Below are 27,647 nucleotides of genomic sequence, written 5' to 3' on the forward strand. Positions count from 1 at the left end.
ATAGGGAGAGCATGGACACACCTCCTGAGTTGTGATAGGGAGAGCATGGACACATCTCCTGAGTTGTAATAGGGAGAGCATGGACACACCTCCTGAGTTGTGATAGGGAGAGCATAGACATGCACCCTGAGCTGTGATAGGGGGAGCTGAGACACGCCCCCTGAGCTGCAGCAGAAAAGACACTCCCCCTGAGCGGTCAGCTTGATATAAACCTAGTAGAGCAATGAATGGGGAGATCTCTGGATCCATGTGAGGTACAGGGACTGGCTTCTAGCTTTGTTAGTAAGAGCTGGTCATGTACTATATGATGTCTGATTTTCATTTCTTACATTATTCATGGAATAACCCCTTTAATGCAGTCCAGTGAGGGGGCACATTTAAATGTCCCCACTGTCTAGAAATTGTAGGGGAGAATAATTTCTGAACCGAGGGATGACAGACTCAGTGACTATCCAGGAGGTGAGTATCTTATGACAAAATAACAACTTGGAACCCTTGGAATGGCGATGTCCACGACAAGCGACAAAGTCTTCAACAGAACATGTTGCATCATGTTTTTGTTTCATGACACATTGTCCAATCCTATTGTTATCCCGATTACCCCCACATCTATATTCTCTGTCACGTGGCTGCTACTAAGGCCCCATTGGGATCAGAAGAATGGAAAACGCAACAGGATGTGAACCTCGCCTAAGACACTTCCAGATTTCCCTGTGTAGAGACTCTTACTTATGTAGCACCTGGACTGAGCGCAGAAACTTTCTCTACGGCCGCAATTTTTCCGGACACTGTGGGAAGTTAACCCCTGCAGCGCTGGCATTCCCAGACCCCGACTGAAGTTAATAAAGAGCACATTATCCAAATATGACTCATTTCTGCCTTACATAGAATAGTGTGAGCTGTGCAGACCCCGGAAGGGTGCAGACCCCAGAGTGGACAGACAGATAGACAGAGACCTGGATGGAAGGATATTACTCATAGTAGTAGAGCGGGAGCTCAGTGTCCCCCAGTACACACAGCGGCCACTGTGCAGGAATGAAGGCTTCTCTCTTCAGCAGTAAATCACATGCGCCATCTGGTGGTTAAACATGATTCTCACTGTTCTTTTTTTTTTTACAGCGCAGACACGCACATCACTACTTTCTTTATGATGCAATGTCTAGCTAACGCATTAGTGAAATGATATTGGCGCTGGCTACATCTGTATAATTCTCCCCCTGTAGTGGTAGCATATACATTATGACCCCTTGTATTGGTACTATATATAATGACTCTCTCTGTAGTGGTAGTATATATATACTATATATATATAGCCAAGCTAAACTTGACTCTGATGACACATGGCACAGTGTTATATCAGTTATCTCCTGACAAAAGCCATTGAAATCCATTGAAAAGTTAGTTATCTTTTTCTTAACCATCAAGTTTAGCTCGGCTGAATCTGTATATATACACTGCCCGTCCCAAAAAAAAGTCGCCACCAAAAATATTTTGTTGGACAGCCTTTAGCTTTGATTATGGCACGCATTCGCTGTGGCATTGTTTCGATAAGCTTCTGCAATGTCACAAGATTTATTTCCATCCAGTGTTGCATTAATTTTTCACCAAGGTCTTGCATTGATGATGGTAGAGTCTGACTGCTGCGCAAAGCCTTCTCCAGCACATCCCAAAGATTCTCAATGGGGTTAAGGTCTGGACTCTGTGGTGGCCAATCCATGTGTGACAATGATGGCTCCTGCTCCCTGAACCACTCTTTCACAATTTGAGCCCGATTAATCCTGGCATTGTCATCTTGGAATATGCCCGTGCCATCAGGGAAGAACAAATCCATTGATGAAATAACCTGGTCATTCAGTATGTTCAGGTAGTCCCCTGACCTCATTCTTGGAGCACATACTGTTGCTGAACCTAGACCTGACCAACTGCAGCAACCCCAGATCATAGCACTGCCCCCACAGGCTTGTACAGTAGGCACTAGGCATGATGGGTGCTTCACTTCATCTGCCTCTCTTCTTACCCTGATGCGCCCATCACTCTGGAACAGTGGAACAGGGTAAATCTGGACTCATCAGACCACATCACCTTCTTTCATTGCTCCAGAGTCCAATCTTTATGCTCCCTAGCAAATTTAAGCCTTTTTTTCTGGTTTGCCTCACTGATTAGTGGTTTTCTTATGGCTACACAGCTGTTCAGTCCCAATCCCTTGAGTCCCCTTTGCATTGTGCGTGTGGAAATGCTCTTACTTTCACTATTAAACATAGCCCTGAGTTCTACTGTTGTTTTTCTTCGATTTGATTTCACCAAACTTTTAAGTGATCGCCGATCACGATCATTCAGGATTTTTTTCCCGCCACATTTATTTCTCGAATACGATGGGTTCCCACTATCCTTCCAGTTTTTAATAATACTTTGGACAGTTCATAACTCAATTTTAGTAGTTTCTGCAATCTCCTTAGATGTTTTCTCTGCTTGATGCATGCCAATGATTTGACCCTTCTCAAACAGACTAACATCATTTCCACGACCACGAGATGTGTCTCTCGACATGGTTGTTTAAGAAATGAGAAGCAACTCATTGCACCAGTTGGGGTTAAATAACATATTGCCAGCTGAAAGATAATCGCCCATGTAATTATCCAATAGGAGGCTCATAACTATTTGCTTAGTTAAATACAGGTGGCGACTTTTTTTTTGGACAGGCAGTGTATATCTATATATATATATATATATATATATATATATATATAATGGACCCAAGTATTAGTTATATATGTATATATATATATATATATATATATATATATATACACACACACACCACTCACAAAAATTTAGGAATATTTGCCTTTCGTGTAAAATTTATGGAAAACGCTCCGCTCCAGTGATATTATATCATGAAAGTCGGGCATTTAAGTAGAAGCATGCAGTGGTGATTTCCTCACCTCAAACAATTTATTGAAACAAAAGCCCACACCAGTGGTGGGTATACCCCAAGAAAAATGTAAGTGTCTCAAAAACTAGTCACAAGTTATTGTCTGCTGAGACATGGCTCAGCAGACAACTGTTCTTGAAGGGGGGCCCTCAGGTCATTGAGGTTCTGGGGTACAGAGTTACAAGCCTCTACATGGCGACTCAGCTGATCCCATAGGATATTAATGGGATTCAGGTCTAGAGAAAGTGCAGGCCACTCTATTTGAGGTCCTCCAGTGTCCAGCAGCCGCTCCCTAATGATGCAACCTCGATGAGCTGGCACATTGTCCTCCAAGAAGGTGAAATTAGGTCTGTCTTGTTCCTGCAGAGGCACAATGACCGGATTAATGATGTTCTTCAAGTAGTATGGGCTTGTCACTGTACCATTCACAAAGTGTAGGGCAGTTCTGTATTGACTAGACACACCTGCCCACACTGTAACATCACCACCACCTAAGGCTCGTCTGGTGACAACAGAGGCTGATGCATAGTGCTCCCCTTGATGTCTCCAACATCGTTGGCGGCCATTCATTTCTGCTCCGCGTAAATCAACTTTCATCAGTGAACAGCACTGAGGCCCACTGGTTCCAGCGTAGATGACAAGACAATGATGACTGTGCCTGGTGGTGCAGGTCAGGTACCCTTGCAGGTCATCTAGGACGCAGACCACACTGATGTAAACGGTTTCAAGTGGTCTGATGTAGCACTTGGGTGCCTCTCACCTCCCTTAAATGTGCCTGGAGTTGTGTGGCATTGATCATCTAGTTCTGCGCAACATTGTTCACAATGAAGCGGTCAACCGCTTGAAGCCTCACAATCGTGAGGTACTATTGAACAGCAAGTTGTGCAAAAAGTACTGAAACCTTGAACATTTGGGGACATGTGCATTCAAAAGTTTAGAGAAGGTCACATTAAGTTCACATGTAAAGGTTAGAGTGCATTTTAGGTTCATCCTGAAATTTCATCCACAAGCCAAATATCCCTAACTTTTTGTGTAATGTATGTACTGTATAGATATATATTGTAAGGGATCGCTCTTTCACACAGAGTCGCAATCACAGATTTCTCCTCAGACAACGGGGTTCAAGTCCAAATAGTGCTTTATTCTGGCTCTTCAGCACCATCACAAACATACATAAACCAAAATAAACACCTGCCCTTCTGGGCTCTACCTAGCACAGAGGTCTTCTCCCTGACTCACCTCAAACAACGCAGGGTCTCTGGCTCCAACCCTCTCAGTAGGGTCGCTTCCTCCCTCCAGTCATACGCAGGGGGTTGTCTTATCCCTCCTTGATTACAGCCCAGCTGACCTCACCTTTGATCTCCTCAGCTAAAGGTAATATCTGTAGTGGACTAGGGGTGTGGACTGAGAGACTCCTGAAATGGGCGTCTCCCCCCAGGGCCCCTATTTGACGCGTCCCAGGTGAAGGAAATGCCGAGTGGTGTAATGGTGCAGCCCAAATGTCTCTTTATGTGTGTCACGGTGCTCCTACCTGGATACCGCTGGACCCTAGGCTTTGGCTCCGAATAAATAAATAAAGGGAATAATTGAGGGATTAAGGAAGAACTTGAGTCCAGACCTTGAGATGAAGTTCAATAGAAGCTTAACTTGAGTAAATGTTTTTCCAAAACAGATTTTAAGCTTTATCTTGGTTCCAGCAGGCTTAAGCATTAAAATGGCAGGCAAACTCAACTCTGCTATATCTGACTCTGCTGTTCTGACGAGCTTAATTAGTGTCTTTGCTTTCTTCGTGATGCTGTGTGTCACTCTTTGGTCGGGCTTATGTTCAGCCAAGGGTTGTGGTAGAATCCGGTGAGCTCCAACATAGAGTCCCTACCAGCACACACACCACCACTAGCAGTAGAACCAGTTCTAACCGGTCCCCACCCTTCCTGCAGGAAATAGGACTTGCCCACTCCCCTACAGAGGGGGGTTAGGATGGAATGGAACGCTCCATTCTACCTAAGTACAGCTCTGCCATATTTGCTGCCACCTGCTGGTGAACCAGGCATATTACATGTTATAAACAGTTACAAACATTATTATAGATGCACATTATGGAGAGGACCTGAAACATAATGCATAGATCACTTTATGTTAGACCACTAAGGACAGTAGCAGGGTGTAGGAGTGACAACACCACTCTCTCTCAACCTATCTCCTAGTGTAAAGAAATCCAGCCCATACAACTTTAGGGTCCATTCACACGTCCGTAGTGTTTAGCAGATCCGCAAATTGTGGATCCGCAAAAGGCCTGGCCGGCACCCCCATACAAATGCCTATTCTTGTCAACACTGTGGGCTGTCCGCATCTTTTCCTTCCCTCATCGGAAATGAATAGGTCTGCACCTGTTCCGCAAATTGTGGAACGGGTGTGGACCCATTCTACGGACGTGTTAATGGACCCTAAAACAAAACAATCTCCAGCAAGCTATGCCTTGCTGAAACAGTTTTCTCACCCAGCTAAATTGAACCACCGGGTGAAATACAACCCCCACCATACCTCTACTGTGCACTTTATCACTATATATATATATATATATATATATCTAATGTTCTCTGCTGAGTTGGTAGTATATATATATATATATATATATATATATAATGCCCTCCTGTAGGGGTTTATATACAGTATATACAGCATATGCCGCACCCTCTGCAGATTGATTCACGGGGCCAGGGAGGGAAAATATCATCCCTGCTAATTAAATTGGAAATTCTTTTTTTTTTTTTTTTATATGTAAAATTCATTTGACACACACACAAATAGTCAGTGCATGTGATAGTTCACCCTGTGTGCATCAGAAACATGGCCAATGTTCGCCTTTGCGCTTTTGTTTTTTTCCTTTCTGCTTTCCAAGAGCCATAACTTTTTTTAAAATTTTCCCTTCACTTTGTTATATAAGAGTTTATGTTTTTGCGGGACGAGTTGCATTTTTTTAATGTCACTATTTAGTTTACCATAGATTGTGCTGGAAAATGGGGGAAAAAAGTCTTTGTAGGGGAGAAATTAAAAATACATGTAATTCCACTAGGGTTTTTGGCATTTGTTTTTACGCCATTTATTGTGTGCTAAAAATGACATGATGACCTTATTCTGAGAGTCAGTACGATTCCGGCTATAGCAAAATAATATAGTTTCTATTGTTGTTTACTACTTTTAAAAAAAAATTTGCATCGCCATTAGAGATGAGCGAATTTTTCTAAAGTTTAATTCGGCTGATTCGACGAATTTTACAAAAAAAATTGCTTTGTGACGAATTACTGTACTTAATCGTCACGAAGTGCATTTTTTTGTAAGCAGTGGGTGCAATGACAGGGAGCTGCCATAACGCCGCCCCCGTCATTGTACCCCTCATACATGATCGCGGCATCTGAGTGTAAAAACAGTGTAAAATTAACATAAAAAAATTAATAAATCAAACTTACTGCCTCCATTTGCTCGCGACGGGCCGGCCGTGCCATCTTGCTTGAAGATCTAGCGCAAGATTACGTCATACTGGCCGACACCGGCACGGAATTTCTGAAATTTGGCTTCAAGGCAAATCGAATTTATCGTGGAATTCGATTTGCTCATCCCTAATCGCCATATTCTGACACTCCAACTTTATTGTATTTCCTTATTCCTACTACAAGAACTGTGTGATGGCTTGATTATTGCAGAGCAAACTGTAGTTTTTATTGTAGTTTTTTACACGAGCATCTGGAGAAATATGCTCCATGTGCCAGAGGAATTTCCATGTCCTGAATGCTCTTCCTATAACATGAACCCCCAGCATTATAATGGTTTATAATGCTGTGTGTTCCTGCCCAACCTCAACTCTTACCATTTGTACTGATGTCAGTATAATTCATAAGAGTTGAGGTTGGACAGGGACACACAGCATTACAAATCATTATAATGCTGGGGGTTCATGTTCTAGGAGCAGCATTCAGGGAGGGGAAACACCTGAATACACTTGTCTGAAAGATGCCTTACTCCAAATATATAATGTACTTGCAACATTTTGATTACATTTGTTGCTAAATGTTCCTCATTATCTTATTTTTCTCTACAGTTCCAGGTGGTGTACGAGGAGGATGGCATTAGATTGCAATGAGTAAGTATATATTTTATAACTACAGCTCTAGTTTTATAGTTTTTTGGGATGGTTACATTGGAGGCTGACAGATGCATCTAGAGCAGCTTTCCCACTGTCCCCATTCACCGTTACATCGTATCCGCAGACTTTAGATGAGAAGTAAATTGACCATTTTGACTTAAGGTCACTGCTAGGGATGAGCGAATTTCATATTTAGAAGTTTGTTTTCGCTTCGTGTTGTGGTATTTACTGAATTTCGTTATGGATTCCGTTACCACGGACCATAACACAATTCCATGATGGAATGCCTTTAGAGGCATTCCGTTATTCATTCCGTCATAATAGAAGTCTATGGGCTGCAAAACGGATCCGTCCCATTTCCGTTATGCAGGAGAGGTCACAGGATAAGGAGAGGACTCCAGCATAACGGAAACAGGACGGATCCGTTTTGCAGCCCATAGACTTCTATTATGACGGAATGAATAACGGAATGCCTCTAAAGGCATTCCATCATGGAATTGTGTTATGGTCCGTGGTAACGGAATCCATAACGCAATTCAGTAAATACCACAACACGAAGCGAAAACAAATTTCTAAATATGAAATTCGCTCATCCCCAGTCACTGCCAATGACCAGGAGGAGCCCACAGTTTGGGCAGTAATCCGTTTTTTTCCAACAACATGAACAACCTAAAGACTTATTCACATATTGCAGCAATTTTGCTGTGGTTTTTCATCTTGATTTTTTTCTTAGCATCTCTCTTGACCACCATAACTTGTTTTGTATTTGTAGCTTATAATTATGTGTGTATGACTTCTTTATCACTTTTTATTAAATTTTTCTCTGGGAGAAGAAGCGGTCAAAAAATGTCAAATGAGCCTTTTTTCTATATTACAGCATTTACCCTACTGGATGAATGCATTTAAATTCTAATAGCTCAAGCATTTTGAGTTGTGATGCTGCAAATGATCTTTTATTGCTTATTTACTTTTATTAAGGGAAAAGGTTGGGGATTCAAATGTTTATGTTTTTTTTTTAATATTTTTAAAACCTTTTTCGTACTTTTTAAAGCTCCCCTTGTAAATCTGAATGTGCAGTCATTTTGCTTCCTCCTTCTACTAATGTAAAACATTAGTGTATCAGATTCAGTATATTCCAATGCTCCACTGCCACCTGCAGGCTTTACATTGGAATATACTTATGATAAGTATGGAAGCCTCTAACAGTCTACAGCTTATCACCACCAACAAACGGCTTCTTCAATTGCAGCGCTCCTGGAGAAAGCCACTTCAAATACCATAATCACAATTGACAATGACTTTTAAGGGGTTAAATGTCCACAATCGGCGTTATCGCCGACCACAGACATTTTCTCCAGGTTTCTGCTATTAAAAACAACAGAAACCTGGTAGCTATGGCACCTGCTCCTCTTTTGAGTGGTAGCTATTATAAATTCCCAGACTTTTGCTGTATCTGTACGGTGGTTGTCCTGAAGGTGTTAAGCAGCAGACAAACCAGGGCCCGAGTGTGACCGCTACCTTTACTGCCCAGTAAATAGTTTTAATTCAGAACAAGTTTTTAGCCTATTCACTAATAGTAAGTAGTAATATAAAAAAGTGATAAACTAAAGAAAGGTTACAGAACAATTAAAATGGGTGTTTCCCATAATGGACTCTTAGGCAGCACCCCTTCCCCACACCAGTTTGGCTGTATTTGCAATGGTAATCATACTTACTTGACCCCTGCCCCAGGTACTGACTCCTTTGCTCAACCATCAAAGCTGCAGATCTCTGGTCTCAATTAACAAAAAAAACTAAAATGATTAGGCTAAGCGGTACTAGAACCAGAAATTGAAGGTGAATAAGGGAAAGAGCCAGAACCTAGAGGTGGGGATGAGGTTAATATTATTCCTGCCACAGGGAGGTCTGCCCAAAAGACCACTGGGGGGTGACCAACCCCATTAAGGCTTTTTTTCCATAAAATCATAAAACCCATTTCAACATAATGTTTTATTCTTTATTTCTGCTTCTTGGTGAAGATCTCGTGGTTGGAGCTTCCACGGTCCATGCTGCAGACTGTCCGGAGGCCATGTTCTCTGAGACTCCTGCTTTGTAATGTTTAGCTTTTCCAGTAGGGGCACTGCTGAGAAACTGCACATTTATGGGGTCATTTATTAAGACATCTTAGCCCCCTCCCTGCTGTCAGTGGATGCGCCAAAGTCTAAATCTACGCCAGTTCTCTTGCTGGTGTAGATTTATATCATTTTCTACGCCTAAAACAGGAGTAGAAAATGATGAATGAGATGGGTTGGCCCACTTGCACACTACCCCTTTTTTAGAACTGGCGACAGATATAAGCCAAAAATTGGAGTATATCTAATAATAAATGACCCCCTAACTGTTTAGTTATTAGAGGTTGGGGGAAGGGGGTTCCTCTGTTCAGGATGCTCACCTCTTGGTCTGAGTGAAGAGTGGGTTACAAAGGGCGTCTACCATTCTGGAGGACCCGACCTGTCCTGTACTACATAGCCCACTGATCAGAATGAGTATGTAATTCTTTATTTTCCCTGTGGTGGCCCTACGGGGAAACTGAACACTTTGTATGAGATCATAGTTGATCACTGGGTGAACCTGCACAATTCACATTCTACGTTTTTTCTCTGGGCTGCTTTTACTCATGCACATGACCTTCGTGATGAATTTTCTTGTGCTAACTGAGGATATCTACAATTTTCTTCACTTCTTGTCTCCATGAACATCAGGATGAATGGACAGGAAGGTAGCAGTAGATCTACTGAAGAATCTGAAGGAGTGTATGAGCAAGGAAGAATTCAAGAGGGGAGGGAAGAAATAGAGGAAACACCTGACCCCACCCATAAACAGGTCACACCCCATACGAGAGAAGACCAGTCAGAAGACCAGCCTTCTTCAGGGATATCAAGAGTCAAAGAGAGCGTACAGCAGATATGCCTGATAAGTTACACGATTCTCCAACTGCTGTACATTTATATGTTGGAAGACCCAGATGTTGTGGAGTTGCTGCTGCAGCTCTTGACCCAACTTTGGCGTTTCATCAAGTGGTCATTCGTAATAGTTACAGACATACTAGAGCGCACTGTTCTGTACCATGGTAAGTTTTGAGAGTCATTATTGTTGTTTTATATGGCTTGTTTTGCCTCATCATAAGCATCAAAACCAAGATCTCTCCCCATATCATGGATCCAATATTTCACCTGTTTCTGCACCTAGTGGGGCTTCATAGTCATGTGAAAAACTAATGACACTTCATGTACAGTTTTACTTTTCACAACCCTCTTCACAGCATATCACTGAGATCTGGGCTTTAACTTGGCCACTCAAAAACCCTGCATTTCTTTTTTTACAGTCATTTCTAGGTGGTAGAACTTTGGGTAATCTTCTGACACTTCAGCCACCTCTCATCTGATGATAATCTTCTAAAAGGGTGGTCAAAACCCTTAGACCAGTCATGGCTAACCTCCAGCACTCCAGCTGTGGTGAAACTACAACTCCCAGCATGCTCCATTCACTTCTATGGAGTTCTAAGAACAGCAAAGCAAGTGTACATCTTGGGAGTCGTAATTTTACCACAGCTGGAGTGCCGGAGGTTAGCCTTCACAGCCTTAGATGGTACATGTCTTTTGGCGTTGCTGCAGTAGAGAGGGATTAGTGGCTCAATGTTCTCTCTGTCTCTTAGAACCGACTTTTGTTAATACTTTTGGTTCTTAGCACAGGCTCCTGCTTCACAGAAGAACCTTTATCCCCTTACCACAACATGATCAATGGGGACCCCACCATCTTAGAAAGATCACTAGATATTTCTAATGACCTGATCGAAGACTGGAGAAGCCATTTGCAGTTAGCCCTGAGGACCTATAGATAATAAAACAATTATAATAAAAACAAAGTGTGTGAAACCCACAAAAAGTAAATTTAGGCTCAAATAAATGTTATCGTGCTCACATGAGGAAAAAACACCTACAAATATTAGGCATCCATATGACAAAAAAAACCCTGAAAAATATAATTTATCAGGTTAATTAGTGTGAATCGAATAAAATTAAATGCAGAATTTATTTTCGAGATTTTAAAAAATCAATAAAAGACAGCATAACTTATATATACCTTCAAACTACATCAAAAACTAATAAAATATCTTCCACATAAAAAACAAAACTTCTTACAGCTGCAGATGTTCCAATGCTGCAAAATTCATACTTTTGTTATTATGTTAATGAGGTGCTCAGAACACCGAGGAGTTTACCAGGACCTTGGAGCACCTGCTTCACCTTCTCCTCTCCTCAACTGCTGACCCTCCTCTTCACTGATTGTCATTGCCAGACAACCTCACTGCTCCAATGACATGCCATGCGGCAGCAAAGGTGGAATTGTCCCATGAGCAGTTGGTGTCTTGGGCCCCAGTCATCAGAGCAGTGAGGAGGCCTCTATCTTTGCCTCGCCTGTTCACGGCATGTTGTTCCAGATTCTGCTGTGTTCCAAGTGTTCTTATGTGTTCTGTGCCTGCCGTCCATTCCTCTCCTTACATCTCATCTAGGCTCTTTATTTTATTTTTTTAGTTGATCACATTCGATTGTCTCCATCCTTGTCTCGTTTTGCAAAGAAAATTTTCTGCCAACAGAAATCGTACAGGTAAGTTCCTACCAATGCAATATCGTGAAGATACCCTACATCATTGATCACCGGCCCCTGCCTTTTTCATGATTGCAGAACTACAACTCCCAGCATGCAGCATACTGTTAGTTTTCTAACTGCTGGAAATCCATAGGACAGAGGAAACAATCTGTTACATCTGCAGCAAGTCCTGGAGGAGCCAGTGCAGAGGATAGAAGTGGTAGTAGTCCTGCATCACAGTGTTGCGTCACAGTGCACTCCATTAGGCTGTTGATTCCTGGGGATCGGTGCAGTGGAAATGGAGAACTGAAGAATGAGGGCAGAATTAAACATAACCATGTAGAACTCTGAATACATTCAGTAGCAGCAGATTTCAAATGCAAACCTTCTCTGTAACCAGTAAAAATGATGGAGGCAGGTTGGATTGCTGCAATTTAACACTTAGGTCATACTGGTCATACTGGGTGTCTTTACTGTAATCCCTCACCTTGCAGAAGCAATTCACTCTGCTGTCAAACTTAATAAATGATCTCTCTGGAGAATTAGTGAAAGGAGCAGGAGCTCTGACTTGTTCTTCCTCTCCACACAAAGTCCTCATAGGGTACCCCTCAAACAGAACCAGCCCACTCGTATCAAAAAGGGGGGGACAGGGGGGCGGAGCTAGCTGCAGAGCCGACCAGAAGTGGAGTGTAGGAGCTCTGCAGAAAAAATCGATGCAAACCGTCATAACTCGGCAAATTAAGGCTTATATACGCCTGAAACAACAGATCCTTGCTCAGATCATCGTCTGGATCAAGGAGATATAATCTTTTCACAGATCTGAGGCGGCGGGGAGTTGCGGCCTACAAGAACTTGGTGAGCACCGGACTTTATTGGCGCGCTCACCCGGGCCACAGAAGCCGTGCCCCGCGGTTTGTTTTTTACCACCTGCCGCCGGATTTAACAGGGGCCCTCAACGGACGTGAGGTCGTACTTGGGTGTGAGGCCACAGTATCTGGGACCCGCCGGATAGAAGGAGATTCGGCAGCGTCGCTTGCAGCCGGTCAGATGGAGCTGTGAGCCGGAGAAAGTAGATCCGGCCGTTATCGCGGCCGTTCTGAAACTAGAAAACCGACGAGGATCACCCAGGACATCCCTGCCCAAGCGATCATAGAGGCGGTGAGTGCCCAGAGTTGTCCTTACCAAGCGGCAGTGACATATAGAACCTTGGCAGCTGTACTCCCTGTTACATGGGATCGCCATTGTTACTGTGCAGGACCTGGCAGCCGCATCACCAAACGGATCACTCCGCCGGCTCTGAGAGGAGCGAAATTTGAACTGTATATTGTGCTTCCATTAATTACAGAGCTTAGCTACAGCCAGAAAAGCTGCTTAAGCTACCAACTGGAGACACACTCCTGCTGATAATATTACAAGTTGCATTGCAAGGTGGATTACAGCATTGACCTTTCAATATAAAGATATCCCCTAGGTGAAGTCGGCAGAATTAAAGGGACGGTGTCCTAAAATTACAGCAGTAATCCCCCACGTTCATAAAATGTTCTAAAAGTCTGAACCTGGGGGGAAAGAGCTTGCGCCGAACAGGAATGGACGTGCGTGGCTGAGCTCTGCAGATCAGACCCGGCTTCACATCAGCTAATGTTGGCTACTAAGCTCTAAAAATGGGAAAAATAGGCCAGCAGAGAACGGGAGACTCGTCCCTTTCACACAAGCAAACTACAAACTGCGGAGACATGGATAAGTTTGTTAAAAAAACAGCGGCAATTTGCGCGGCAAGAGAAGCAAAAATGGCGCAAGATTCTCATAAAGAAACTGAGGAGAGCGAATCAGAATGCCAAGCTGATGGCAGCGAGGTAGAGGATCAGAAACATCGTAAACACCTCCCGATTTCCAGAAAATACCTGGATTCAGCTCTTCAAAGAGCAATGGAACCTCTGGTGAGCGAGCTTTCTTCCCTCAGACAGGACGTTAGGCACGTGGGCGGTAGGGTAGAAGCCCTTGAATCTAACCAGGCCGCAATTCTGGACTTTCAGATGGCTACAACTAAAAGCTTACAGAACTGCCAAACGCACCTTAATGCTGCATTTAACGCCCTGGAGGACCAGGAAAACCGTGGGAGAAGAAACAACTTACGTTTCAGAGGGATCCCAGAAACGGAAGCCCCACAGGACTCTACCGATATAATCAAAGAGATCTGTGAAAGCCTTTTAGGCCCAGAACGCTCTGCCTCAATTATCATCGAACGGGCTCACCGAGCTTTGCGCCCAAAACCTAAAGGCAATGAGCCCCCTCGAGACATTATATGCCGTTTCCTCCAATTCCAAGACAAGGAGGCCATAATCAACAAAGCAAGATTGCCAAATGGAGTGAAGCACAATGGGGTGCCGATAAGTATTTTTCAAGATTTAGCCCCAATGACCCTTCAGAAAAGAAGGGCCCTCAAGCCCCTCACAGATTGGCTCCGAAACCAAAAGATATTATACCGCTGGCAATTTCCATTTGGTTTAGCCTTCTCCTTCCAAGGCAGGAAGATTTCCATCAAATCTCATCAGGACTTAGGGCCTGCATTTGACATCCTGGATATCGCTCCCATAGAAATCGAGGACTGGGATACAGTACAAGAACTCGCATTGCTACCGGAGCTTCCTAGGATTCCGCCCTTTGAATTGAGAGGCACACCTAAAGCCCAAAGACAAAAGGAGAAGAAGAGAAATCAACCTCTTACCCCAAGGCGTATATCTACGGATGTCGCATGAGACACAAAAAGAACTCTTCTTGTATCTTCTAGTTACTTATGCTGAGTATAAGATGCAAAATCCTCTATTTCTATATCTCTACCCTCGACTCCATTATCTATACCCTGAAATACTCTGCTTAACTTCCTCTTCCTTCTCTTTCTTTATATATGCACCTAGTAGTCTCTAATGTTGCTCCCGGCTACACATTGCTTCTGTGCTTGCTCGTGTATGCGGTGACTCAGTGTATAGCCGGCAGCAAAATATCTTTGCTATTTACATTGCCAGTGCCTTATTCTTTATGTATCAAGCGGCCGTAAGCTGATTTATATGCCGTGTGTGTAATTACGTCCAGATACTATTTTTAAAGCAGGGTGGTTTTGTCGTGTATCCAGGCATCCTAGACGTTACTCCCGGTCCCACAGTGACTCTGTGCTTACCTTTCTATGCGATGATTCAGTGTGTGGCCGGCAGTGGGATGTTGTGCATATCCGAATTACCTATGCTCTATCATCTGTGTACCCAGTGGCCTTAAGCTTATACATAAGCCTCTTTTGAAAACCACTTATAGACAGTATTTTTAGGGTTCTGTAGTTCTAACTGGTAGACAGTGATTCCTGTCAGCACTCCCGGCTACGCAGTGTCTCAGTGCTTTCTTATTGATGCGATGATTCAGTGGGTAGCCGGCAATGTACAGTCATGCTTATTCATACTGTCTATGATCTATCCTATATGTACCAAGTGACCGTGAGCTTATACCTACACCATAGTTGAAATCACCTTTGGGTGCTAGTTTCAGAGCAATGAAGCTGAGGTCTGTTTTCAGCAGTCTCTGACGTTGCTCCCGGCGACACACTGTCTATGTGCTTTCTTATTTGGGCGATGATTCAGTGTGTAACCGGCAACATAGGATCATACTTTATTCGCTCTATTTAGGTTTTATTTCATATGTATTCAGCGGCCTTAGGCTTATAGTTACAACATGTTTGAAATATGACCCTCAAATATCCCTTGTTTAACGAGACCTGATCATATACTGGTGGGTCACTGACGGTGCTCTCGACCACGCATTAGCGCCGTGTTCTCTTTCTCTGCGATGATTTAATGTGTGGCCGGTATCATAATGTCACACTGCTTTACTAACGCTTAAGTTTTGTTATACTTTTATGTATTCAGCGGCCCCTGGCTTCATTTTGGTTCACCGGTGAGGATAAACCTTATGTGCTCAAGGCACAGCCCATTTAATTTAATCCTATTTACCCTTAATAATAATAACTAATTGTAATCACTAGCTAAGATGTTAATTAGTGTTGTGAACCGGGTCTACAAATGGCATTTGCCACTTCCCCCCACTTGATAAATCATTCAAGACCCATTGAGTATGGTTCTTATAGTTTCTCTTTTGTTCAATTTGTATTTGTCTTATTTTGTTCTACACAGGTCTCTCAATATGCAGTGGTATGTCCATCCGAGGCGGTCCATCCTACCTCCGAGTCGGCGGCTTCCAACACTGTCGTCTCATTTAAACGTTAAGTACTCTGAGCAGTTCACTTTCATTAAATTCTTTCATAAGTATTTGACTCGTTGCTCTGCCACTCCTCATCACCCCCATAATGGCTATTAGCATTGCCTCTTATAACGTTAAGGGCTGCAACTCACCTTCTAAGCGGAGCCAGATTTTTGGGATGTTGAGGAGAGACAAAGTGAACGTAATCTTTTTACAAGAAACACATTTTAAGTCCCAACACTTCCCCAATTTATCCTTCTCATTTTATCCTACGTGGTTTCATTGTGGTTCCCCCAAGTCAAACTCTAAAGGAGTCAGTATCGGCTTCCAGAGCAAGATACCCTTCATCTTAGATGATCAGCTATGTGACCCGGAAGGTCGTTTTATTATGATTAAGGGCAAGATAGGCCAACACCTATATACCTTTATAAATATCTACGCTCCAAACAAGCGTCAGATATCCTGGCTCAAGTCAATTCTACTAAAAATAGAGTCTTTTAGGGATGGCATTACAGTAGTTGGGGGGGATTTTAACCTAGTCATAAACCCCTTCATTGACTCCTCCTCACACAAATCAGCCCAATCCCAAAAGGGAATCCGTTCTCTATTAAAGTCACTAGCCAAGGCCCACCTAATAGATGTCTGGCGCACCATGTATCCGGATTCTAGAGATTACACTTTCTATTCATCACTACACAGATCGTATCAACGTCTAGATCATTTATTCATCTCAAAGGAACATCTCCATTTATGCTCTAGAGCTGATATAGGATCTATAATCCTCTCGGATCATGCCCCCATATATTTACATATGAAATCTCCCCTTAACCATAAACCCTCCAGTCATTGGCGATTCAATGAGCAACTCACCAATCTACCAGCCACTAAATCTAAACTAAAAGACCTTCTTGAAGAATATTTTAAAACAAACTGTACTCCTGAGGTTTCGCCTCAAACAATTTGGGATGCCCATAAAGCATTTATAAGGGGCCACTGTATCAGTTTAGGGGCCCATCTCAAAAAAGAGAGACAAAAACAGTTAGACGCCCTATATGAAAAAATTAGTCACCTGGAGAGTGTCCACAAAAAATCCCAATTAGAATCACACTTAATGGAACTCTCTTCATGTAGGGCTGCTATCAAAAATCTGTTAAACACGGCCTCTGCCAAACTTTACCTACATTCACAATATAAAATATTTGCCCACGGAAATAAAGCTTCTCGATATATGATGTCCAGACTTAAACGTAGAAAACTAAATAATTACATACATAAACTAAAGACCCCAGAGGGTGCTCTAACCTTTGAACCAAGTAAAATTGCTTCATTATTTAGAGACTATTACGAATCTCTTTATAATATTAATCCAATGCAATCTTCCTCCGATGATACAGTGGTCCCGCCATCTCTTACTTCATATTTTAGCGGTTTGGCCCTCTCCTCTCTCTCGGAACAGGATAAAGCTCACTTAGCTTCACCATTTTCTTCAGATGAACTCCTACAAGCCATCAAAAACTCCCCCAAAGGGAAATGCCCAGGCCCGGATGGGTTCCCCATACCCTACTACTTGTCTTTTCATGAAGTACTAATCCCACATCTTATACCAGTATACAATAGCGCCCTGCGGGGTATACCATTATCGACGGACATGACCAAAGCTCACATCACCTTAATACCCAAGGAAGGTAAAGATCATTCTATATGTCCCAACTATAGGCCCATCTCTCTTCTCAATATTGATTTAAAACTTCTAGCTAAGATGCTCGCAAACAGATTATCAAAATTTCTCCCCTCATTAATCCACAGAGACCAGGTAGGTTTCGTGAAAAAAAGAGAAGGGAAAGATAACACGGCTCGTATCCTCAACATTATACACTATGTCAAGAGGAAAGGCATACCTTTGGTCCTTCTCAGCACAGATGCTGAGAAGGCATTTGACAGAGTCAACTGGTCCTTCATGTATGCGGCGCTGCAATCTCGTAATTTCCCCCTCCCCTTTATAGCAGCAATAAAAGCAATGTATCAACATGCCTCAGCTTCAGTAAGGGTCAACGATACCCTGTCAAATTCTTTTAGAATTAGTAATGGCACCCGACAAGGCTGCCCTCTATCTCCCCTCCTGTTCGTTCTTGCCTTAGAACCTCTTCTACAGACTATTCGGATGGATGTTGACATATTGGGAATAAATTTGGGAGACCAACAGCACAAAGTAGCCGCATTCGCGGACGACTTGCTTTTAATAATAAGTAACCCCGAAATGGCTCTCCCGAAAATTTATGACCATTTTGAAACATATGGATTACTTTCTAATTTCAAGGTGAATCACAATAAATCACTAATAATATCCACAGGACTTAAAAAGTCTTTGAAAAGTCAGCTAGAAGCGTGTTCGCCATTTAACTGGTCCTCTCCTTATCTAACCTATCTAGGCATCAAAATGAGTACAGATCCCAATCAACTCTTTAACCTGAACTATATCCCTCTCCAAAATAAATTGGAGGAAGATTTAACTTCTCTTGATATCCCTATACTCTCGTGGTTCGGGAGGAAAAACATATTAATGTCGCTCATCATCCCTAAACTTACCTACCTCCAACAAACCTTACCAATCCCCGTTCCTTCCACATATTACTCTAAACTCAAGTCCATGTTCCGTTCCTTTATATGGAACAAGAAAAAGGCCAGAACGTCTTACAAATCTTTGTCTTATCCGAGAGAGAGGGGAGGAATAGCTTTACCAGACCCTGAACTCTATGGCAGAGCTATTTTACTCACAAGAGTAGTAGACTGGTTAACGGCCCCCAAGCAGAAATCTTGGGTCCCAATGGAAGAGTCCCTGTTGGAACTTCCAGTTCAGAGCGGCCCTACTGGGACGCATGTCTCCACTGCCCCCTCATCCTAATATTACTCCAGTTATGAAAGCCACTCTGAATGCGTGGTACACCTTACAAAAATCGCCCTTAAGCTCCCCACTCCCATCTCCTGTCCTCAAAATAGAAGATATTTTTCACCTAGCCCCCCAGGCCTTACAAAGCAGCCTTCCCACTGAAATTACTCAGTCTAATCTGAGACTGATGGATTTATACAAAGAAGGCAAACTACTCTCCATAAAAGAGATATGTGATCTCCTAAAAAGCCCTCTTTCAAGTTTTAATGGGCTCCATTTCTTAAGGGCATACATGTCTCAAAACGTACATTTACACACATTGTTACGCCCTATTACCTGGCTTGAACATATTATCTCTCGTGATTCCACCCCACATAAACTGATCTCACAATGGTACAACAGGCTGAGAACTCCTCCTGAAGCACTAACGCCTGCTTTCATAAGACTTTGGGAAAAAGACCTAAATATAAGTCTCTCACCGGAAGATACCGGCATCATATATAACTCTTCACACAAATCTTCAAGATGTATCAGGATTCAGGAGAATAACTATAAAATCATTTCAAGATGGTATAAAACCCCCGACAAGACATGCTTATATTCAGTTACAGCATCTGACACATGTTGGAGATGCTCAAAAGAAAGGGGCGCTTTTATCCACATATGGTGGACCTGCCCAATTTTACTTAATTGGTGGGAAAAGGTTTTTCAAATCAGTAACAAGATTTGCAATTCCAATATTACTCCATCTCCGGAAGTTGCCCTCCTGAATCTTTATCCTCGTAACCCCTCCCCCCCTAACCTACTTCTTTTCAAACAGCTAGTGAATGCTGCAAAATTGCTGATCCCTACACTATGGTTATCCTCCGAAGTTCCTTCTTTGGATCAATGGTATCAGAAAATAGATCAAATTTACAGATTAGAGGAGTTATCCTCATGGGAATTGAGATCTCATCAAAAGTTTCTAAAGAACTGGAGGCAATGGATTTCCTTTAGGGGCTATTAGACAGAGTTTAGCACTATCAACATTATCCTTAGATATACAGCATCTAGGGCCTACTCCGTCTATCTCCCCATCCACTTATCTCCTAACCCTTCTTGGATTGTTGGACGTTGAGTTGCTCAGACGGTGTTGCTGTTCCCGCTCGGGACCGTCTCGGATGGAACGTATCATTAAGACCTAAGGTATCTAACAGACATTTTGGATCAATAATTGCTACCTGGCTCTTAAATGTGCTTTTTCTGAAGTGTACTTTCCATATGTTCCATGAGATATTCTATACCGATTAACCCCTTGGATGCTAGCTTATCATACTTACTGTATATTTGATATTTGACAGACCTGTATTCCATTTTCTTATATATATGAGTAGAGGAGTTTGTTTACTTCTCTTCTGCTCTATTTTTGTATTGTACTGATTTATTCAATAAAATAAAAAAAATAATAATAAAATGATTCAATGAAGAAAAAAAAAAAAAAAAAAAAAGGGGGGGACAGGGTGGTTAAACCTGTTCCTTTTTTAACTCTTATAAGAAGTGGACGGAGACGTTACATGATGGGTTCATAGACTGTACCCATATGTTTCGCCATTTCCGTATTTGTTTTGTCTCCAGTTAAAAAGCGCCAACCCCTTTTTAAAGAGAGAGTCGTGATTTAAAAATAAAATTGTGATACGTGACCGATTAAGTCTAAATGATGGGATAGTCGGTAGGTACAGTCAACAGGCAGGATTTGTCACAGCAAATAAATATAGGCTATAATAGTTTTTTGTGTCAACCTTATTATGCCAAAGATAGGCTTCTAATAGGAAATGTTAAAGAACTTAAATAAAAGTAGGAAAGAATATATAAAATAGTTAACTCACTTCACTGAGGGGTGGTCTGCAGAATAAACTCAAGACACCTATGGAACCTGATACCCCTCTAGCCAGAATCGCCCGTAGAATAGTAGATATTGATGTCAGCACAATCCGTGGTGGCTTCTGATCAATCTCTTTATTTAGAGATGCTGCCCAACGTGTTTCGGGGCTTAATACAAACATCCCCCTTCTTTAGGAGCATGGGGGCATCTCAAAATGTTATACTGTACAAATACATTGGTGGCAGTGGGGGAATATTCTAGATATAAGCGCTGCTTATTTCGGGGGGCCAGTGTATGTGAAAAAAGCCTCCACGTTGGAGCAAATAGGCTGAAGCAGAAGATGAAGTGGAACGCTGTTTGCGTACCACGCTATTCATTTACAATATAGGTGGATCGCGTTCCATCTGGTTAATTTGTATGGGCGGATCTGAGGTTTATGGTTCTAAACCTCGTTAGTCTAACTAAGGGAGTGAATTATGGTCTTTGTAAGGGCTCGTTCACATCACCGTTCAGCCTTTCCGTTCTCCTGCTCCGTTTAGGATCGGTGCAGTGGAAATGGAGAACTGAAAAATGAGGCCAGGATTAAACATAACCATGTTGAAATTCCCCAATCCTATGGTTAATCATCCTACAGCATTTGCATCTACTAGCTCCGCATCTATAAGAGCCCTTTTTCCAGGTTTCTTTGCAGGACAATGTCTGATTCAGGATTTTTTTAGACCGTTTTGGACATGAGGGGGCCAGCATGTTTTTTTAGAGTTTTGGCCTGACGGAAAGTTAATTTGGGTAGTTTGGGGATGTCTTTCCATAAAATAGGGTCTTTTTGTAAAACGGACCAATGTTTAGTTAGAATTTGACAAATTATTTTGTGTTTGGAATTATACCGTGTAAAAAGGGGGAGGGCGTGAGATGTCAATATGGCTGGTTTTTCCTTTAAGGCTGTCTTTTTGGTTTTCTCTTAGGATTCTATTCCTGGATTCTTTGATGAGTTGCGAAGGATAACCTTTTTCAGTGAATCTAGTAATCAAGATGTCTATCTGTTTTCTCATGTCAGCATCTTCTGAGCAATTCCTTCAAATCCTCCTCATCTGGCTGAAGGGGATATTGGTTTTCCACTTGTGATGGTCACAGCCATTAAAGTCTAGATAGCTATTGGCGTCTACGCTTTTAAATTGAGTTCTCGTGGAAATACGATTGTTGGAACTGTTAAGGTGGAGATCTAGAAAGATGGCTTCTCTGGGATGACATTCTAGTGTAAGATTCAGATTCCAGTCGTTAGAATTAACCGCCTTTATATAGGATTCTAAATCTTTACTATTTCCATCTCATATTAAAATAATATAATCGATGTATCACAAGAATACGTAAATTATTAATGAGTCTAAGACAATATATGGTATGTTCTGTATTTACCCCTATTTAATAACTTTTAGATATATCCACCACCGCTATATCTTATATATATATATATATGTATATCTTATTCTTTTCCACCCAAGATAATTTATATATATATATATATATATATATATATATATTTCTTTTTGCATCTCATATATGTATTTTTATGTATTTTTATTTCCATACAGCAGTATTGTATCTAAGGGCACCACAATCTTGAACTTAGTATACTAACAAATATGAGCGCCCTTATGAGATTGTATTCCTTAAAAACCCCTAATAGCAGCCAGTCATTATCAGAAGATCTTATGTTTATGTTTATCCATACTGATATTCTTCTCCCATTCCTTTTGCCCCAAAAAACTTTTTCCCCACTTACAAAGACCATAATTCACTTCCTTAGTTAGACTAACAAGGTTTTTAACCATAAACCTCAGATCGGCCCATACAAATTAACCAGATGGAACGCATAGATGAATAGCGTGGAACGCAAACAGCATTCCACTTCAACTTCCGCTTACGCCTATTTGGTCTGACGTGGAATGCATATGTGTTCCACAGTGGATCACGGCCCGGAGGCCTATTTTCACATACACTGTCCCCCCGAAATAAGCAGTGCTTATATCTAGAACAATACCCCACTGCCATCAATGTATTTGTATAACATTTTGAGATGCCCCCATAGTTTTTTATTGAAATCCACTTGCGTTCCAAGGTAGAACGCACAACCTCATTCCCGCTTACATTGTATTTCATGCGGCAGAATACCACTATTTAAAGAGACAAGGTAGCATTGTCTGTTTATGGCTGTGCTATATTTTGTTTTTATTATATTTTTATTGCTCGTGAAAAATGGGGATCTTTGTATTAACCCCCGAAACGCGTTGGGAAGCATCTCTAAATAAAGAGATTGATCAGAAGCCACCACGGATTGTGCTGACATCAATATCTACTATTCTTCTGGTGATTCTGGCTAGAGGAGTATCAGGTTGCATAGGTGTCTTGAGTTTATTCTGCGGACCACCCCCCTGTGAAGTGAGTTAACAATTGTATATATTCTTTCCTACTTTTATTTAAGTTCTTTAACATTTCCTATTAGAAGCCTATATTTGGCTTAATAAGGTTGACACAAAAAAACTATTACAGCCTATATTTCTTTGCGGTGAAAAATCCTGCCTGTTGACTGTACCTACCGACTATCCCATCATTTACACTTAATTGGTCACGTATTACGCTATTATTTTCAAATCATGACTCTCTCTTTAAAAAAATAAATAAATTCTGGGTACAAAACAAAAACAGAAATGGTGAAACAGATATGTATGGTGTAGGGATTTGCTCTGGTAGGCAGGGTAAGCGGACGCAGTACAGAGGCAAGAACACGGTAGTAGAGCAAAAAGTTCAGTGTTTATTCTCACCAAAGGAAAAAAGTAACATAAACACTTTGCAGAGTCCTGGTGTTAATTCACACCGCACAAAGTTCACAGAACAAAGATGTCACCTGGCAGGCTGATTTGTCCACGGCAGTCCACAGCCGTCCACAGCAGGCTTTAGGGCGCCTGATTCCCAGCAGTGTCACTCCAGCACGGTACCAAATGTTTAGGTCCCAAAACAGAGCCTGACCGAGCTCCACTGTTAGATGGAGGAAACATTCCACACCCAGCTGAGCTGCTGGCTGGGTTTTTTAAACGCAGCCCAAAACCTGGCCTGGACGTGGGGAACAGCCACCTCCCCGCTTTGTTCAACCCTTAGGGGGTGAACACATGCCAGACAGTGTACTCGGGACATGGAATCCGCGTTTCCCTGTAACCGGCCTGCCCTGTGTTCTACTGTGAACTTAAAGTTTTGCAGAGACAAGAACCACCTGGTGACCCGAGAATTCCTCTCTTTGGCCTGGCTCATCCACTTGAGAGGGGACTGGTCGGTCACCAGACGGAACTTCCTCCCCAACAGATAATAGCGGAGAGACTCGAGTGCTAACTTGAAGGCCAGGCACTCTCTCTCCACTATACTGTACCGGGTCTCCGCTGGAGTGAGCTTACGGCTGAGGAAGTACTGAGACAGTCCCACACCGACGCCTACTTCAAAGGCATCAGTCTGTACCACAAATTCTCTCTTGAAGTCGGGCGTCACCAAAACCGAGGACCCACACAGGGCCGACTTAAAAGCGGAGAAAGCCTCTTCCGCCTGGTCATTTCAGCAGACTATCACGGACTTCCATCCCTTTAAAAGCCCTTTCAACGGAGCCTCTAAAGTGGCAAAATGGGGGACAAACCTCATGTAATAGCCCACCATTCCCAGGAACTTTACTTGTCTAGAGGTGGCAGGTCGGGGCCAATTCCGTATCGCCTCTATTTTGCTTACTTGGGGTTTAATGACTCCGCACCCAATGACATACCCAAGGTATTTAGTCTCCTCTAACCCTATCGCACATTTCTTTGGGTTAGCTGTTAGTCCTGCCTTTCGAAGGGAGTCCACTAAGGCCTGTACTTTGGGCAAGTGACTTTCCCAGTCGGTACTGTGAATTATAATATCGTCCAGGTAAGCCGAGGCGTACCGCCGATGTGGACGAAGTACAATATTCATTAGACGTTGGAAAGTGGCGGGGGCGCTATGCAGGCCAAAGGGTAACACCTTATACTGGTACAGACCCTCTGGTGTAATGAAGGCAGTTTTCTCTGGCTTGGCCTAACCTCTCATCTACCCGAGGCATGGTATATGCATCTAACTTAGATATTTAGTTTAATTTCCAAAAATCGCTACAAAATCGCAACGTCCTGTCTGGCTTGGGAATTAGGACTATAGGACTGGCCCACTCACTTTTAGACTCCTCAATGATGTCAAGCCGCAACATGAGCTGCACTTCCTCCGAGATGGCTTTTCGCCGAGCCTCGGGTACCCGGTATGGCTTTAACCGGACTTTTGCTTGAGGCTCAGTGACAATGTCATGTTGGATTACGGAAGTGTGTCCAGGGAGGTCTGAGAACACATCCGTGTTCTGACTAACGAACTCCCTGGTTTCCTGAGCCTCTTTAGAGGAGAGGCTGTCAGCAATTTTTATTGTGGCAACCGCTTCCTTTGCATCAGACAGAGGAGCCGGAACCTCTTGCCCTAGGAAGCCCAGCCGCGGGCTGTCTTCCGTACAGGTTTCCCTATACTTCCAAGGTTTTAGTAAATTAACATGGTAAACCTGCTCCGGTTTTCGCCTCCCCGGCTGGTGTACTTTGTAATTTACCTCTCCAATTTTTTCACGTACCTCGTAGGGCCCCTGCCACCTGGCTAAGAACTGACTGTCCACGGTCGGCACCAGAGCCAAAACCCGATCACCCGGGTTAAAGATCCGGACCCGGGCCTGACGATTATAGATCCGACTCTGGGCTCGCTGAACGGCCTCCATATGCTTCCTGACAAGAGGCAAAACGGTGTCTATCCGCTGTTGCATCTTGGTAACATATTCAAGGACGCTTTTATGCAGAGTGGGTTGTTGTTCCCACGCCTCTTTGGCTACGTCCAACAAACCATGAGGATGTCTGCCGTATAGCAATTCGAAGGGCGAGAACCCAGTAGAGGCCTGGGGCATCTCTCGCACTGCGAACATGAGATGGAAAGGTCCCAATCCTTTCCATCTTTAGACACCACCCTTTTTAACATGGTTTTTAGAGTTTTATTAAACCTTTTAACCAGTCCGTTAGTTTGTGGATGGTACACGGACGTCCGTAACTGTTTAATACGCTGTAACTTACAGAGGTCCCTCATGACCTTGGACATAAAAGGGGTCCCCTGGTCAGTCAGGACCACTTTAAGGTACCTCCACTCGGGAGAACATTAGCTCTTTAGCTATAAGTCTTGCCGATGTATGTCGCAGTGGCACTGCCTCCGGGTACCGAGTGGCGTAATCAAGGACAACCAAGATGTGTTGATGTCCCCTAGCAGACTTCGGTACTGGGCCTACTAGGTCCATAGCGATTCGCTCGAACGGTACCTCGATAATCAGGAGAGGCACCAAGGGACTGCGAAAAAGGTGCTGGGGGCTAGTTGCCTGGCCTGTCGGGCAAGACTTACAGAACTCAATTTTGTCACGTAACACAGGTTTAAATCTAGCAGGTTTGATAAACAACATACACCCATGTGCAAACCAAAAATATTTCGGCGATCACGCCAGCCTCACTGCGCTTGCCCGCTCCAAGCAACCAAAGTAGGGATTTGCTCTGGTAGGCAGGGTAAGCGGCACAGTACAGAGGCAAGAACACGGTAGTAAAGCAAAAAGTTCAGTGTTTATTCTCACTAAAGGAAAAAAGTAACAAACACTTTGCAGAGTCCTGGTGTTAATTCACACCGCACAAAGTTCACAGAACAAAGATGTCACCTGGCAGGCTGATTTGTCCACGGCAGTCCACAGCCGTCCACAGCAGGCTTTAGAGCGCCTGATTCCCAGCAGTGTCATTCCAGCACGGTACCAAATGTTTAGGTCCCAAAACAGAGCCTGACCGAGCTCCACTGTCAGATGGAGGATACATTCCATACCAAGATGAGCTGCTGGCTGGGTTTTTTAAATCCAGCCCAAAACCTGGCCTAGATGTGGGGAACAGCCACCCACTCTGCTCTTTGGCTGCTTCCTATAAGTAATGGCCCGAATTGGCTTTACAGGCACACTAAGTAAAACAGTGTCAGCGAGCACTAGCTGCTGCTGACACACAAAATTACAGGTTCTGATCTCACCGAGACCAGGAACCTCGGTGACATGTACCTTCCGTCAATGACAGACCCTTGCGCCTCCCTACAATGGGTACAGTCTATGAACCCATCATGTAACGTCTCTGTCCACTTCTTATTAATTCTGCTCACACATAGATTGTAATCTACGTTGTCTCCCCAGTAGCTGCTTTCCGTCTTTTATCTCTCTTTTAACACTTTTTACAGTGATCACAAAGACTCCTATTCCACTAATGCCTCTAGTTTTTCTTATCTTTCGGATAACTGTTTCTTAAAGGGGTTCTGCACTTTCATTTAACTAATGATCTATCCTCTGGATAGATCATCAGCTTCTGATCGGCGGGGGTTCGACACCCGGGACCCCCGCTGATCAGCTGTTTGAGAAGGCAGCGGCACTCCAGCAGCGCCGCGGCCTTCTCACTGTTTACCGCCGGCCCACTGACGTCACGACTAGTATCAACTAGTGGGGGCGCGGCTAAGCTCCATTCAAGTGAACAGAGCTTAGCCCCGCCCACGCTAGTTGATACTAGTCGTGACGTCAGTGGGCCGGCGGTAAACAGTAAGAAGGCCGCGGCGCTGCTGGAGTGCCGCTGCCTTCTCAAACAGCTGATCAGCGGGGGTCCCGGGTGTCGGACCCCCGCTGATCAGAAGCTGATGATCTACCCAGAGGATAGATCATCAGTTAAATGAAAGTGCAGAACCCCTTTAAGATTTGAATAACCCTTGTTTTTTTAACCCCTTGTTAACTCTTGCCATCGATAAACTTTCTGTTAATAAGGCCATGTAACACAATACAAAATACAGAACAATACTAAACTATTGTAGTCCCCCCAGGTCTGGG

The 27,647-nt window shown here is 43.1% G+C and overlaps 1 protein-coding gene across 11 annotated transcripts in view; it reads left to right on the forward strand.

The window, feature by feature from the left end:
* Positions 1–27,647, forward strand: part of LOC122929100 — a 66,808-nt gene that overhangs the window by 23,261 nt on the left and 15,900 nt on the right. For 9 of the 11 annotated variants that reach the window (XM_044282558.1, XM_044282560.1, XM_044282559.1 and 6 more), the window contains 3 exons: positions 7,029–7,070; positions 9,815–10,182; positions 11,648–11,720. In XM_044282558.1, the coding sequence (XP_044138493.1) occupies positions 7,029–7,070; positions 9,815–10,182; positions 11,648–11,720 (483 nt within the window). Of the gene's footprint in view, positions 1–7,028; positions 7,071–9,814; positions 10,183–11,647; positions 11,721–15,877; positions 18,700–27,647 lie in introns of those variants that run through there. The other 2 variants (XM_044282568.1, XM_044282564.1) reach the window with 2 other exon arrangements.

Source organism: Bufo gargarizans, chromosome 2, assembly GCF_014858855.1.
Source record: "Bufo gargarizans isolate SCDJY-AF-19 chromosome 2, ASM1485885v1, whole genome shotgun sequence".
Lineage (NCBI taxonomy): Eukaryota > Metazoa > Chordata > Amphibia > Anura > Bufonidae > Bufo > Bufo gargarizans.